Raw genomic sequence first — 16,816 nt, 5'->3', positions numbered from 1 at the left:
CTTGGGACTGTCCTAATTAAGCTCGTCAATCCTCTGTCTTCATTCATTCATTCATTACACTGCTTAATTAATAGAACTTGTATTAGGGTTCTTGACACTCTCTCACTCACTCACACTCTTTCTCTCTCACACACACAAATACAAACACAAACACACACTTGCTGTTGCATGTCGATAATTTGAGAAAATATCAGTCACTTCTAAACTCATAGCTTTGAAGAGAACCTGTATTAGCAAAAAAAAAACTTCATTCTTTTAATCATAAATTGGATGAACTTAAAGAGCATCTAGATTCATCGGACAAGGCCATTAGTGAAGTTCTCATTGAGCTCCATGCAAAAGAAGTTGAGTTGAATTCGAATACTAAGTTAGTTGCTGAAAGTAAAGAAGCGGCTGAGCTGTTGAAGAGCTCTGTGGAGTCCTGACGTGTAGAACTTGACCGTAAGGAGGCAGGATTCTCTCTGTTTGAAGACGAAAGAGGATAAGATAGAAGGTGAAATCAAAGAGGAGGTGCTGGAGTTAAAGGTTAAACATATGATAAAAGAGTTGAACTATATTCAGGAAGGAATGGATCAGAAGCTGGCTACTTATGAATCCCGCATTAAGGATTTAGAAACTTACCAAATCCAGCTTGATAAATTATTGGAGGAGGTTAATGTTAAGGAGAAACTACTTGAAAGGGAGAAACTATTTGAAGGACGGTGGAATGAATTACTGATGAAGGAGAAACTACTTGAAGGAGGTAGGAATGATTTGCAGCATAGAGAGAAACTATTAGAGGATGTTCATTTCAATGAGAAACTAATAGAATGTCCATCATATTATATTAATGTATTATTTTTTGTTTTCTAATTAGTTTGTATATTTTGAAAGTATTTTTTAAAATTTAGTAATTGTTTTGAGATTTATATATGGCGACTATAAAAAAATGTGTAATCTAATAAATGATTTGAGAAAATTTGAATAAAGATAAAAATTTTATTTACTTTAAAAAAAATTATAACAGACATAATTTTATGTGCTGCTTAACAATTTGGATAACGTGTTTGTGTTTTAAATTTAGTATTTTTTTTTCAAACTATACACGTTTAAAATTGTCGAATACGGTTTGAATGATTTAAAAAAATATGTAATATGCGAGAATAATTAAAGTATAATTTTTTTTACAATGTGGTAAATTAGTTTAGAAAAAAAATTATGTTAAAATAAGAAAACATGCGTTCATTCGTTTGTAAAAAACATCTTAAATAACTAAAATTATTATAGTTTGATACATACATGTTACTATTCCAATTTCAAACTCATTTAATAAAAATGACTCAATTGACTCAAGTTCAACCCAAGTAGAATTCTATCTGGGACATTCAAGAAATGGTGTCATTAACATGAAATTAATGCTTCCTTTTAAATATACATTAGGCTACAGCAATTCAATAAACTACATAATAAAATTAACTTTCAAGCAAATTTATATTCATCTATCAAACGATTCAAACAAATGTTGTTTAGTAAAGATGTTCATTGGTTCGATTTTCGGGTTATTCAAGTTTCTCGGTTCAAATCCTTTGAGTTTTTATTTTTTTAAGCTAATTTGAAAATCAAATTCTGTCGGATATACAGTTGGTCTATTAAAATCTTAGACATTACGAAGGGTTAATGGTTGATCTAATTTAATATATAATAAAATATATAATTATTTAATTATATCTAATAAATTATATAATATATAATTAAAATAAATAATAAAAATGAATTCGGTTTTCGATCGGTTTAATCTTTGAGTTAAAGTCTCAACTCAAAAATTAATTCGAAACCATATTTGAATTTAAATTGGTTTAAAATTCAATTCGAAACCAAAAATGAAATTCGAATTCGGTAAATATAAATTCGATCGGATATTCGGTTTAGGCCAAATATTGAACACTTCTAGTTAGTATTTCTCAAATTTGTCGAAACAAAATTAAAGAAACATTAAAGAGTATCGACTAAAATCAACTGTACTCACAACTTTGATTGGTGATATGACATTTACTTCTTAACAGACCAGTCAATTCAAAAATTCTTCTTAGCATTTTTTTTTCTTTGTAATATATAATTCAAGATAGCATTATTATGAAATCGTTATAGTGTATTAATATCATGAGTACTTATTTCTGAAAATATTGTTGAAAACTAATTATAACTTGACAAGATTGAAATTATTATAGATAGTTTTCATTAATAAAAAAAAATGTCTTCCCATTTCTCCTCAAAGGAAAAAAAAATTATATTGAAAAATAGAATATTTATTTATTATGATTAATAAAAGTAATTTGTTTTAGATTATTAAGTTAGTGTATATTATATTCATAGGTTTAAATTTTGTAAAGACAAATACATTATTTTGTAAGATGTCAGGGAAAAGGATGGCCTTAGCAGCTACCCACGGCCGGCCCGGGTCAAATTAAAGTCGGGTCGGGTCTAGAGGTATGATAGTGGAGTAGGGTTAGGATAGAGAGGGGAAGAGAATAGAAGATAAAAAGAGAATGAGGAAAGAGTGATGTATAATTTTAAATATAAATATAAATAAATAAATGATGATGTGTAAAAATAAAAGTGACATAGATTTTTCTTTTAATAATTAAATATAATCAATAATATATTCTTATAAATTTTAATAATTAAACTTATTAATAGGATTGGTTTATTTTTAATTGTTTATTTGACTAGATTATTAAGTGATTTTTAATTTTTTTATTTGAAATATTTACAAATAACTTTATTTAATAACAAATCTCTCTCAAATAAGGTTTTATTTACTAGTATTAGTAAAGAATGTTTCATTATGTATTTTATAACTAGTTTTAAATGCATATTTATACGTTTTACTATAAACACAAATCTTTTTATTAATAATTTTATAAATATTTAGTATTAATAAATTATGTTCCATTATAAATTTAGATTATTTAAACATTTTAATTATGAAATTATTTTTTTAACTACTATAAAGAAATTATTTGTATTTTATTTTAGTCAATGACCGATATTTATAAGGATGTCATAAGCATGAGATCCAATATATATAATACTTTCTTTATTATTATAAATATTTTTTTATTAATATAAAATAATATTAAATACAATATATATATATATATATATATATATATAAATAATACAATTATTTCAATAATCTCAAGTGGTCTAGCAGTTAAAATGTTCACATTTAATACTAAAGATCATTGTTCGAATCTCAATAATGCTAAAAACTTTTAAATAAAGGATACAAGACATCTAAAAAAATTGAGGTCGGAATTAGTGATTGATTTGACGAATATTTGAAAGTGTAAGGTCACGAGATAGAGGTCGGGTGGTGGGTGGATTGTCGAGTTTGAGGTCAGAATTAGTGTTTGGTTTGGCAAGCATTTAAAAGTGTGAGGTCACGAGATGGAGGTCGGGTGGTGGGTGATTTGTCGAGTGTGAGGTCGGAATTAATGAGTAGTTTGTCAAGTGTGAGGTCGGAATTAGTGGTTGGCTTTGCGAGCATTTGTAAGTGTGAAGTCACGAGATGGAGGTCGGGTGGTGAGTGGTTTGGCGAGCATTTAAAAGTGTGAGGTCACGAGATAAAGATCGGGTGGTGGGTGGTTTAACGAGCATTTGAAAGTTTTAGGTCACGATATGGAGGTCGGGTGGTGGGTGGTTTGTTGAGTGTGAGGTCAGAATAATGGTTGGTTTGGCAAAAAATTAAAGTGTGAGGTCACGAGATGAAGGTCGGTGGTGGTTAGTGGTTAGTTTGACGTTGGATAAGAGGTCTGTGATCAATTGAGATTTTTTGTTGATTTGTTGAAGTGGGAGTAAAAGAGAGGTCAACTAAGATTGGTGAGTAGTTTGTCGAGGAATAAAGAGTAATTTGAAAAAGTGTGAGTCGCAAGATTAGGGCATTGAGTGGTTTGTCGAGGGAATAAAGAGGCATATGAAAAAGTGTGAGTCACAAGATGAGGGTCAATTGAGAGGTTAGTGGTTAAGTTTAACGCGAGATAAGAGATGTGTCATCAATTAAAGTCGACTAAGATTGATGGGTGGTTGTTGAATGGATAAAAAAGACATATAAAAAAATGTAAGTCACAAGATGATGGTCAATTGAAGGGTTAAGTAGGATGCCGAAAGGATAAAATATTTGTTAACGTTAAGTTTAAGATTAAACTTAATTTATATAAACTAAAACTACTTTTAAATTAATTCAATTTGAAAAATATTAATTTTATCTAAAATATTTATAGATAAATAATATTATATATATTCTTATCCATGCATGGGATTCATGTTAGTTAATATAATTGAGAATCGAATTTGGATTTGGATTTGGATTATGAAAACTCTTCATCCCGACCACAAACCCGATCTAGTACCTTGTTCTCTTTTCATTTTTGAACTCAACCATTACATACCCACGAGTATCGAATATATAATAATTATGTTGGAATTAAACTAATTCCATTAATTAAATGAAAATGATAATTTGGGCAAATTAAATTAATATCAAATTCAAATGTGAAATATTAGTGAAATTTAATTCAAATGAAATTCATACCAAATTCGAGAATGAGAGTGAAATTTAAACGAAATTCACACAAAATTTAAATATAAATTAAGGTGAAATTTAATTCAAATGAAAATGAATTTATTAATGGTTACAATTAACATCAATGTCTTTAATAAGGCCATTAACAAAAAAAATGTTCTTAATTGCTAATGTAACTAGCAAATATTTATTGTTACAACCGATGTAACTTACATTCTCATAGTAAATGTCAATGAATGTAAGGAAGATGCAAGTAAGACTAACTATTGTATTAATGAATTAATGGTTGTTTGAATTAAAATTTTGATAAATGGTTTTATAGTTTAATATTCAACCAAATATATTTTTTGACTCTAATTCCTTTCCACACGTTGTCTCATAATTTTTCACTCTAGAATTTGAAAATAGTTTTTCCTTATCTTTATGAGTGTTTTCGAGTTTTTAACTCGATTATTTTTGTGTAAAACCCGGTTATTGGATTCAGGTAATTTTGTTAAGTTTATCGTTGTAATGGTTATTTTGTGCTAAACTGTTGCATGTTATGTTGTATCATGTGAAGCAGTCATCGACGAAAAACTTTCAATCACAAATGAGATATAGTGAAACCGTTTTAAGGGAAATGTGATTCTCAAATGCCTCAAAACAATAAAAAATAGTTTCTTCATTTTATTTATTTAATAAACTATTATTTTTCTTCTATTATCAATTAGTTGCATTGTGATAATATTTGTTATAATATAAGATTATCAACAATTAGAGCCGGCTTCGAGTTTTGGGATGTTACAGCCCACGAAAAAAAGAATTTGATTTTTTTTGTTGACCTATGTCTATTTTAAAATTTATTTAAAAAAAAGGATTTTTTTGTGAGATATAAACCCAAACCAAATAAAAACCACTGGTGAAAAAGGGGTCAAAATCGAGAGTAAAAACTCTCGGTTTTAACCCTATAACTTTCGATATAGACCAAATTCCGAGAGTTAAGGTAACTCTCGCCATCCCTCGGTATTGACTTTGTCGTTAAAAACAATTGGGCGTTTACCGAGTGATATCGTAGATTTTTCAGTTTAGATAACCGAGAGAAAAACCGAGAGTTATTATCGAAAACTTTCGGTTTTTCTTCAAAGGGAAAAACCGAAAGTTTTTCATATAACTCTCGGTTTTTCCCTTTGGTGAAAAACCGAGAGTTTTCCATACAACTTTCGGATTTTCCCTTTGAAGAAAAACCGAGAGTTGTCCAATTAACTTTCAGTTTTTCCTTTTCACATATAACCAAGAGGTATATGAAGAACTCTCGGTTTTGACCTTCGAAGAAAAACCGAAAGATTTCATTTAACTTTCGGTTTTTTCCTACAAAATTTACAAAATCGCCCGATTGTTTTGTGCTCAACCGAAACATGTTCAGCCAAACCAATCAATTCATAAAACAAATACATTCATAAAACAAATGATCATTCCAAAATTCTCAAACCAATCATCCAAACAACATGTTTTACATTAACATTAAACCTATTCAGCAAACTCTAGGAATTTGTTAACACCTTTCTCGTAATCTGGATGATCTCGACGTAAGGTCATCCAACTTTTATCGGGTACATCCATCTTTCTAATAAAATGGTTATTTACTTAACTTTGTCTAAATTAATTAGGCTTACATAATCAAACATAATCTAACCTAAATCAATCTAAATTATCATCATATATCCAAAAATAATATCAATCAAAATCATACATATGCCAAACTTAATTCCAACCTAATCTAACCTAAATCAATCCAAATAACCATCATGTTAAACCAAAAATAATATCAATTAAAAGCATACATATATCAAACTTAATTCCAACATAATTTAACTAAAATCAAACATAGTTCCAACCTAATCTAACATAAATCAATCCAAATAATCAAATTAAAATTCAAATCATACATATATGAAATTAAAAAACATAAAGTAACCAAAATCAAACATAGTTTCAACCTAATCTAACATAAATCAATCCAAAACATACATATATCAAAATAAAATATAACATAATCAAAACCTAAACTAACCAAAATCAAACATAATTCCAACCTAATCTAACCTAAATCAATCCAAAAAACCAAATTAAATTCTAAATCTAATCAACAAAAACCTAAACAAACCAAAATCAAACCTCAATCAAACTTCAATCAAACCTCAATCAAACATAAATCTAACATAATATAACCTAAATAAAAAACCAATTAAACATAATCTAACCAAAACAAATCTAACAATCAATAATTAAACATAATCTAACAAAAATAATCAAACAAAAAACTACTAACCTGGCGACTGTAGGTGGAGGAGCGACGATTGCAGGCGGAGGCTGAGGCGACGGCAGCAGGCGAAGGCGGATCTTCAGGCAGCAGGCGGAGGCAGATCAATCTTCAAACGGCGACGACAGATCTTCAAAAGGCGGAGGCGTCCGGTGGCAATCGTCGTGGGTTGGGCGGCGTCGTCGTCGGGTTGGGCGTTCGTCGTCGGGGGGAGGCGGTGGAAAGAGAGAGGAGAGGGAAATATAATCGGGGAAAAAGAAGAGAAGAAGACGCGTTTTTTATTTATTTATTTGGTCATTACCGAAAGTTATATGAAAACTTTCGGTTTTGATAAATTGATTAATTCCGAGAATTTTCATATAACTCTCGGTTTTGATTAAATCCATAATTCCGAGAGATTTAGACATATCTCTCGGTTTTGATCATTTAAATTCCGAGAGATGTATCTAAATCTCTCGGTTTTGATATATGTACAATTAAATTTAAATAGATAAAACCGAAAGATTTGTGTATATCTCTCGGTTTTGATGGTTATTTTTGAAAATTATACCATTAACTTTCGGAATTACCATTTCACAAATTGTTAAATTAATTGGTTTTTCACCTTCTAATGACTTTGAACAATATTAATTTAACACATTTGATATACTTAAAATATTACACAATCCATATGATCAAACATTACACACATTCATAAGATAATCAAACATAAACATTAATATACACTTCTCTATATAATCAAACACAATCATAAACATTTTAGCATTAAACACAATATTAATTTTTAAAATACAACACACACTTGATTATATTAGTTAGGAGTCTAGATTAGTAGGTGAAAAACCAATTAATTGAACAAATTATGAATTGGTAAAACCGAAAGTTATACCATTAACTTTCGGTTTTGATGGTTATTTCCGAAAGTTATACCATTAACTTTCGGAATTACCATTTCACAAATTGTTAGATTTATTGGTTTTTAATCTTCTAATGACTTTGAACAACATTAATTTAACACATTTGATAACCTTAAAACATTACACAATCCATATGATCAAACTTTATACACATTCATATGATCATCAAACACAAACATACATATACACTTCTTTATATAATCAAACACAATCATAAACATTTTAACATTAAACACAATCTTCATCTTTAAAAAATAACACACACTTGATTAGATTAGTTAGGAGTCTAGATTAGCAGGTGAAAAACCAATTAATTTAACAAATTATGAAGTGGTAATACTGAAAGTTAATGGTATAACTTTCGGGTTTGATGGGTTTTTGCGAAAGTTTTGAATAAACCTGTCGGTCCTGACCTTAAACAGAATGTTTTTGAGAAGGGTCAAAACTGAAGGTTTATTTGAAAACTTTCGCAAAAACCCAACACTTATAATTTTTTATGTTTTTTTTAAATAAGGGTCAAAACCGAATGTTCATTTGAAAACCTTCGGTTTTGACCCTTCCCAACACTTAAAAGTTTTTCTGGTTTTTTTCAAACAAGGGTCAAAACCGAAGGTTCATTTGAAAACCTTCGGTTTTGACCATTCCTAACACTTAGAATTTTTTTATGCTTTTTTTAAAAAAGGGTCAAAACCGAAGGTTTATTTGAAAACCTTCAGTTTTGACCCTTCCCAACACTTAGAATTTTTTCTATTTTTTTAAACAAGGGTCAAAATCGAAGATTTATTTGAAAACCTTCAGTTTTGACCCTTCCCAACACTTAGAATTTTTTCTGTTTTTTTAAACAAGGGTCAAAACCGAAGGTTTATTTGAAAACTTTCGGTTTTGACCATTCTCAACACTTATAATTTTTTCTGTTTTTTTAAACAAGGGTAAAAACCGAAGGTTTATTTGAAAACCTTTGGTTTTGACCCTTCCCAACACTTAGAATTTTTTCTTTTTTTTTTAAACAATGGTCAAAACCGAAGGTTTATTTGAAAACCTTCGGTTTTAACCCTTCCACTTAGAATTTTTTCTGTTTTTTTTAAACAATGGTCAAAACCGAAGGTTTATTTGAAAACCTTCGGTTTTGACCCTTTCCAACACTTATAATTTTTTCTTTTTTTTTAAACAATGGTCAAAACTGAAGGTTTATTTGAAAACATTCGGTTTTGACCCTTCCCAACACTTAGAATTTTTTCTGTTTTTTTAAACAATGGTTAAAACCGAAGGTTTATTTGAAAATCCTTCGGTTTTGACCCTTCCCAACACTTAGAATTTGGGTAAAAAACGAAGGTTTTTCAATAAACCTTTGCAATTACCCTATTTTTCCCCCAAATTAAGGCAATCTAATAAATAAAGGAAAAGAATTCATAAACAACATTAATAAACCAAAATCAAAGGATAATAATAATAATTCATAATTATGAAATCAAAACACACCAAAATGTCATCATTCGTACGGAAAAGATAATACATAATTAATCAAACAATATAAACTAGAAATTAGTAGATGTGGGGGGAGGAGGGGGTGATTGATTCTGACCCTTCAACAATTCAATTTGATGTTCGAGATTCTCCAATTTTTGCGTCATTTCAGCCCTGTCCGCTTTAATTTCAGTAAGCATTTGGCCTCTTTCCGCATATCCTCAATCGAATTTGCTCCAATTCAAGCGTCATTTTTTTCACCTCTTCCCCACGTACCGCAGTTTTTGATGCTGCTAGCAAATTCTGGTATGACCGGGACAGTTTCTCTGGTGTACGTCGAATACTTTACCATTACTCACCCATCCTAAATGCATTTCATATATATATATATATTAATCAAACAAAATAACCGTAATCTAAATCTAATATAACTTAAATCAAACACAATAACCAAAATATATCATTCATTTAACAAAATCAAACAAAATCATATATATTTAACAAACTAACCTATATCTAATCTAAACTAAACAATAACAAATCTAAATCAAACTACCAAACAAATAATCTAAACTAGCGTAAATCTAGATAATATAAACTATATGATAACAAATCTAAATCTAATAATTAACAAAAAAAAAATTAAACAAATAAATCTAACCTGGAAGAAGACGAAGAAGAGAAGCGGCGAAAGCGGCGGAAGCGGCTGCGGCACGGGAGAGGGAGAAAGGAGAGAGGCGAATGAAAAAGAGAAGGGTTATGGTTAATATTTATAAAAATATTTACCGAAGATTTTAATATTACTTTCGGTTTTGACCCTCCTTAAAACCGAAGTAATAAGAATCACGGGATTTAATTTTTTTTTTTTTAGATGAGTCAAAACTGAAGGTTTATAGGATAAACCTTCGCAATTAACAATTTCAGGAAAAGGTAAAACCGAAAGTTCTTTAAATAACCTTCGTAATTAATCATTCTTCAACTTAGAATATTTTTTCAATTTTTTGGGATGAGTCAAATCCGACAGTTTAATGGAAAACCTTCGTATTTAAACATTTCAGGAAAGGTACGTTAAAACCGAAAGTTTTTGGAATAACCTTCGCAATTAACCAACTTCCAACACTTTATTTTTTTTGGATTTTTTGGGAATGTCAAAACCGAAAGTTCTTTGTAGAACTTTCGGTATTAATTAGTAAACCCGAAAGTTTTAGACCCCTCTCGGAATCTATTTTCAATAACGAAAGATTTGTTCCTCTCGTGATCAATTAGAAGAGTTTTATAAAACCTTCGATAATATCTGTCGGTAAAAGTCATTTTTTTATCAATGAACTCTTAAACCACTATTTTACAAACTTATATATTTAAAAATACAAAATATATATATATATATATATTAATTTTTTAAATAAATGGCCTATGAGCCTATCATATGCCGATGACTTGCTGGACTTACTTAGAGACGGGGCATACCAATAACTAATTCGAGAAATAATGCTTAATTTCTTTTTAATGTCCAAACTCCAAAATATAAAGAAATCCAATAAAATGCATAACAAAATTAAGTTTTACAACAAAGTAATATTGAAATTGATTGTTACAAGATTTAAAAGCGATATATGATAGTATTTTTCAAGTTTATCAAAAACAACACATGAAATTATTTGCAACTAAAATCAAATACTAATATATATGACATTTCATTCTTAACAAATAAGTTGATTCAATGTTAGCATTTCTTTTTCTTATAACACATAATTCATGAAAGTAGTAGCAGATTTATTTTAAAAAAATATGATTCCCAACAAACCAATAATTTGGACAAAGTTAAAGTTATTATAGATAGTTTTTATTAATAAAAAAAAATGTCTTCTAAGAAAAAAAAAAGTTAGACTGAAAATATAATAATTATGTATTATAATTTAATTAAGATTATTAAGTCAATGTATATTATTGTTCTTATGTTTAAAGTTTGTAAGGCAAATATTTAATGTAAGATATGAGGGAAGACTGAAGAGGATGGCCCTAAAGCTGCCCACGCCGGCCCTGGTCAAATGAAAGTCAAGTCGGGTCGGGTCAGATTTAGGGTTTAGGACAAAAGAATAGAAGATAAAAGAGAATGAGGAAAGAGAGCTGTATAATTTTAAATAAATAAATAAATATATATAAATAAATGATGATGTGTAAAAAAGAGGTGACATTAAATTGTTTAAATTTTAAAATAAATGACAGCTAAAAAACTGATTGATGAAGGTGCGCCCAATAAGAGTCGGAATACCCACCCATCAAACGACTCTTTATGAGCTGGATTCCAAACACCAAATATTTATTATATTTATTATATTCAGAAGAGAGAGAAGTGATAAGGACAGGAGATAGAGGGGAGAGAAGAGATAAGGACAGGTGATAGAGGGGAGAGAAGATCAACGAATCTTTATAGCAATATAAAACAAAAAAAAATATAAATGAAGAGAGAGAATAGGGTTAGGGACAGAGGAGAGAGAATAAAAATGCATGTAAATTAATTATAACACATGTCACCATTTTATAACACATGTCACCATTTTATGACACATGTCACCATTTTATGACACATGTCAACACATGCAAGTCTACGTGAGACAAGTCATCTGACTATTAAAATATATTTATTTAAAATCACAAATAAAATCAATGTTGCTGACTCAATTAAAAATTATTTTATATAATAATTTTTTTTTATTTAATATCTCAATAGTCAATAAGAAAATTAAAATAGAACTGGATGACAATTAGAATCGTAGTTACAGTATAGTTTAATTTTGTATTCATACATATATATTTTTAGAAAAAATTTAGTATTGAAAAATTCATACGTTTAATTTTGGAAAAAAAATATTTCTTAAAAAATAAGATGAATTCCCTTAAAAAAAAAAATAGAACTTGTCAATGACAATTGTGATATTATTTAACTTCATAATTATAACAAATGTTTTTTTAATAATATATTCATGATTAAATATGGACTTTGCTTTTAATAATTAAATATAATCAATAATATATTCCTATATAATTGTTATAAAGTGATTTATAAGTTTTAATAATTAAATTTATTAATAGGAATAGTTTATTTTTAATTGTTTATTTGACTGGACTATTAAGTAATTTATAATTTATTTTTTTAAATAAAAATATTATAATTAATTAAATAAAAATTATATAAATACTATTTGCGCTTACATCTCTCGTCATAAAACTCTAATCGATTATCGATTATTACTTTCTTCCTTCCGCAACTTTCTTCCTTCAACAGTCTTCTTCCTTTTACAGTCTCTTCTTCAGTCTTTTCTTTCGATCTCTATCTATTCCGGTTGTTGTATTTCGGTTGTTGCGAGTATCACTATGGTGAGTATGATTATTGATTTTTTTTTTATTGTTATCCGACAATTTTTGTTTGCCTCTGATTGATCTAGTTTATTTAGCACAATTCAAATCCTCACTATTTTGATTTGATATATTTGCAGAGATAACTGTATTTGAGTGCAAATCTTTGCAAGCTTTCTCAATAAGCTCGGTTTTTCTGAATGCATATAAGGTTTATCCATCTTATCCTTATCAGAAATTTTGTTTATTATTTTGATTCACTAAACTTTTGTTTGTTTTATTTGTTATTTATTTGACTAATTAATAAAGTTTTTTCAAAATAGTGTAACCACTTCGATTGAGAATTTATATTTTCAGATTCTATCTTTTTCTTTACTTATCACTTCCTTTAAACCTACATGAAAAAAATCCCTAAATGGAAAACTCTCTCTGTTCCATAAGCATAAGGTTATTTAAAAAATATTAGGTGATAATATATATATATATATATATATATATATATATATATATATATATATATATATATATACTTATTTAAAGGCATTTAAAGGGATAAATAAGTGATTTTTTAAAATAAATTAAGATTAATATATATATATATATATATTATAATACAAATTTAATAATTAATATTATTTTTAAAATTAATATTATAATCTCACTAGTATTGTATTAATTATTTTTAATTATTAGAAACTTTAATTGATACAATTTATTTTATGAACTAAGTAATATATATATTTATTATTGCTATTATTTTTATGAATCTTACTCTTTCTAATGGAATATGCAACTAGTGATTTTGGATTTTCCCTTTCTAATGGAATATGCAATTAGTGATCTTGGATTTTCAGGTTTTAAAAAAAAATATTGTTTGATAAAAAATAAGTTATTTAAGATTTATTTAAGATACATAATTTAAGTGTTAGAATGATAATAAGATGATAGAAAACTTAATTTTTTAAAAACACAAAAACAATATAAAAAATCCAAAATTACTCAAGATTAAACTACCCTCTTTATACTAATACTAATTGTCTAAAGCCTAGAACATTTTCTTTTATAATGTGTACTCTTTTATTTGAATGTAGAAAACAATCATCATACATAGTTCTATTTAATTTGGAGGTTATAATTTTTCAGATTTTTATCTACATTATTATCTCTCACTTTCATTAACTAAAATAAAAATTAACATATTAATATTAGAGTTGGAGGGTCCAATATCAATTTTTAAGTTTTAGATATTTTAATATTAAAAATTAGAATTGTAATAAAAATATTATAAGTTTTTTTTATGTTAGTGTAATTTTATAGTTCTCAATTTCATTCTTTTTTTAATTATAATTGTATTTCTAAATTGTATTTTTTTTTAAATTTTTTTTTTAAACAAAATAACTTATTATTTTATTATTTATAACACTATTAAAGTTTTCAATTAATTTTTTTTTTTTTGAAATTTAAGATGTTAAAATATAGACATGTTTTCTTATTTAGTAACTTATCATTTTGAACTATAATATATATATATATATATATATATATATATATATTGTTTTTAAATTTAAAAAGTTAAAATATGAAATAAATATTTTTTTTAATATATGAATTTAATATGCTGAACTATATTTTTGTTAAAGAAAATCAAAACTTTAAAATTTGTTTGACCCTTGAATTATACTAATTTTTTTTTTTTTTAAAGAAAATTGAAATTTTAAAATTTGCTTGAACCCTTGAACTATAGTAATTGGTTAGGTGTGTCAAAATAATATTTTAATAAAATAAATAATATATATTAAAATAATTTTTTTATATTTTTTTACAAACATAAAAATTGAGATTGAATTACAATTTTAAGTTTTTCCATATGAATTGAATTGTAATTAAATGTCAATTCAAATTCTACAAATTCAAACATACCTTAAATGAAAATTAAGATATCTCTCAATTTTCTATGCACAAGTTTATGTAAATTTTTTATTTTATTGTTACCACTTATTTAATTGTATTAAAAGTGGGAAGTAGATAATATTTAAAATAAGTCAAATAATAAATATACCTATTAAATTGCCTTTAAATTAGTGATTATGTGATAGCTAGATAAAATAATTAAAATAATAGTTAAAATAAATTAAGATTAATATATATATTAATACAAAATAAATAATTAATATTAGAAAGTTTAAGAGGTAAAGTTTATAATTAACAAAATCTCTCTATTATCCTATTATAAGTTTCTAATTATTAGAAAGTTTAAGAGGTAAAGTTTATTTTTATCAATTTTGCATGAATCATGTTTGATCTTTGAAAAATATTATTGAATGAGAAAATGGGTAAAATGATAGAAAAATGTTTTTAAAAAATTCAAAAATAACTCTTGTGATCAAACAAGCTTCTTCGCAGTGTCCAAAGTTTTACATAGAGTGTGTAAACTCATAGCTTTGAAGAGAACCTGTATTAGCATAGAACTTGATTCCTGCAATAATGCATGTAGGGAAGTTGAGCATCTAGATTCATCGGTGAAGGCCATTAATGAAATGATCCTTGAGCTCAAGACAAAAGAAGATGCTTTGAATTTGAGAGCTACGTCGGTTATTGAAATTCAAGATGCGGTTGAGATGTTAAAGATCTCTTTGGTGACTCGATGTGCAGAACTTGACCGTAGGGAAGCAGAATTCTCTCGGTTTCAACAGGAGAAGATTGAGTATTTGAGGACAATTGAGGATCAGATGAAAAGTAGCAAAAGAGAAATGGATCACAAGGTGGCGGCTTATGATTCATACTATAGGGAAGTGACAGCTTTCTATATAAATCTTCATAAACAATTGGAGGATGTTCATGTCAAGCAGAGAAAACTTGAAGAGATCAGAATACATTGCTGCACCGGGGAACCTATTCCAAGCTCGATGGAACATGTTAGTACAGAAGGAGAAACTGTTTGACGAACGTTTGGAATGATATGGTAAGGAGGGAGAAGGTGGTTGAAGAGATTAAAAATTGATGTTTGGTACGTGGTTTTAATTGATGAACATTAAAATGATCCTTGAGCTCAAGACAAAAGAAGAAGCTTTGAATTTGAGAGCTATGTCGGCTATTGAAATTCAAGATGCGGTTGAGATGTTAAAGATCTCTTTGGTGACTCGATGTGTAGAACTTGACCGTAAAAAGGCAGAATTCTCTCGGTTTCAACAAGAGAAGATTGAGTATTTGAGGACAATTGAGGATTAGATGAAAAGTAGTAAAAGAGAAATGGATCAGAAGGTGGCTGCTTATGATTCCTACTATAGGGAAGTGACAACTTTCATTGTAATTCTTCATAAACAATTGGAGGATGTTCATGTCAAGCAAAGAAAACTTGAAGAAAATCAGAATCAACTTGAAGGAAGTCAGAATACAATGCTGGCACCGGGAGAACCTATTCCAAGCTCGATGGAACAAGTTAGTGCAGAAGGAGAAACTGTTTGATGAACGTTGGAATGATATGGTAATGAGGGGAGAAGGTGGTTGAAGGGATTAAAAATTGATATTTGGTGAGTGGTTTTAATTGATGAACATTAAAATCATTCAATACCCTCAATATTGGGGACTCTCTCCTCTATATTCTCTCCACTCTCCTTTTACTCCACATCCATTCTCTCTATTATTTTTTATTCATTTTTTTTCTTTTATCGTCTTCTCTATTCCTTTTCTTTTCCATTCTACATGAACTTAATATATGTAACGTATTTATTATATATATATATATAGTTTTGACTATATATTTATTGGTTCTAATTGTTTTATTTAACATGATATTTTTATAATTTTAGTGTTTTTTGTTTAATTAATTTTAATATAAGATAAGAATTTTTTATGTAACAAAATCAATTACAAAAATATATTAATATAAATTAAAATTTGTAATATAAACCAATCAAATTACATCAACAATCATTATAATAATTAATAAAAATTTAATAAAGAGAATAAAAAATTTAATATAAAATTTATTAATAATTTACTTTACTTTTGACTAATTATTTCTCTTTTTTTTTAAATTTATTTACTTTTATATCTATATATTAGATTAATTTATTTATTTATATAATTTTTAATTGAATAATAATAGAAAGAGAATAAACAAAATTAATAAATTTATAAATATATTAATATCTATGATTTATTTAGCATGATATTTTAATTACTATCAAAATATTATTTTATTCAAATAAAATT

General features: G+C 27.3%; 1 protein-coding gene across 1 annotated transcript in view; it reads left to right on the top strand.

Moving 5' to 3' along the window:
- Positions 1–15,829, top strand: part of LOC124934802 — a 28,321-nt gene extending 12,492 nt beyond the window's left edge. Inside the window, exons 5-8 of the mRNA XM_047475304.1 lie at positions 433–783; positions 6,886–7,052; positions 15,096–15,537; positions 15,656–15,829. Coding sequence (XP_047331260.1) covers positions 433–783; positions 6,886–7,052; positions 15,096–15,537; positions 15,656–15,829 — 1,134 coding nt within the window. The remainder of the gene's footprint in view (positions 1–432; positions 784–6,885; positions 7,053–15,095; positions 15,538–15,655) is intronic.
- The last annotated feature ends 987 nt before the right edge of the window (positions 15,830–16,816 follow it).

This window comes from Impatiens glandulifera, chromosome 4, assembly GCF_907164915.1.
Source record: "Impatiens glandulifera chromosome 4, dImpGla2.1, whole genome shotgun sequence".
Classification (NCBI taxonomy): Eukaryota; Viridiplantae; Streptophyta; class Magnoliopsida; order Ericales; family Balsaminaceae; genus Impatiens; species Impatiens glandulifera.
This window is presented reverse-complemented; position numbering and strand designations above follow the sequence as displayed.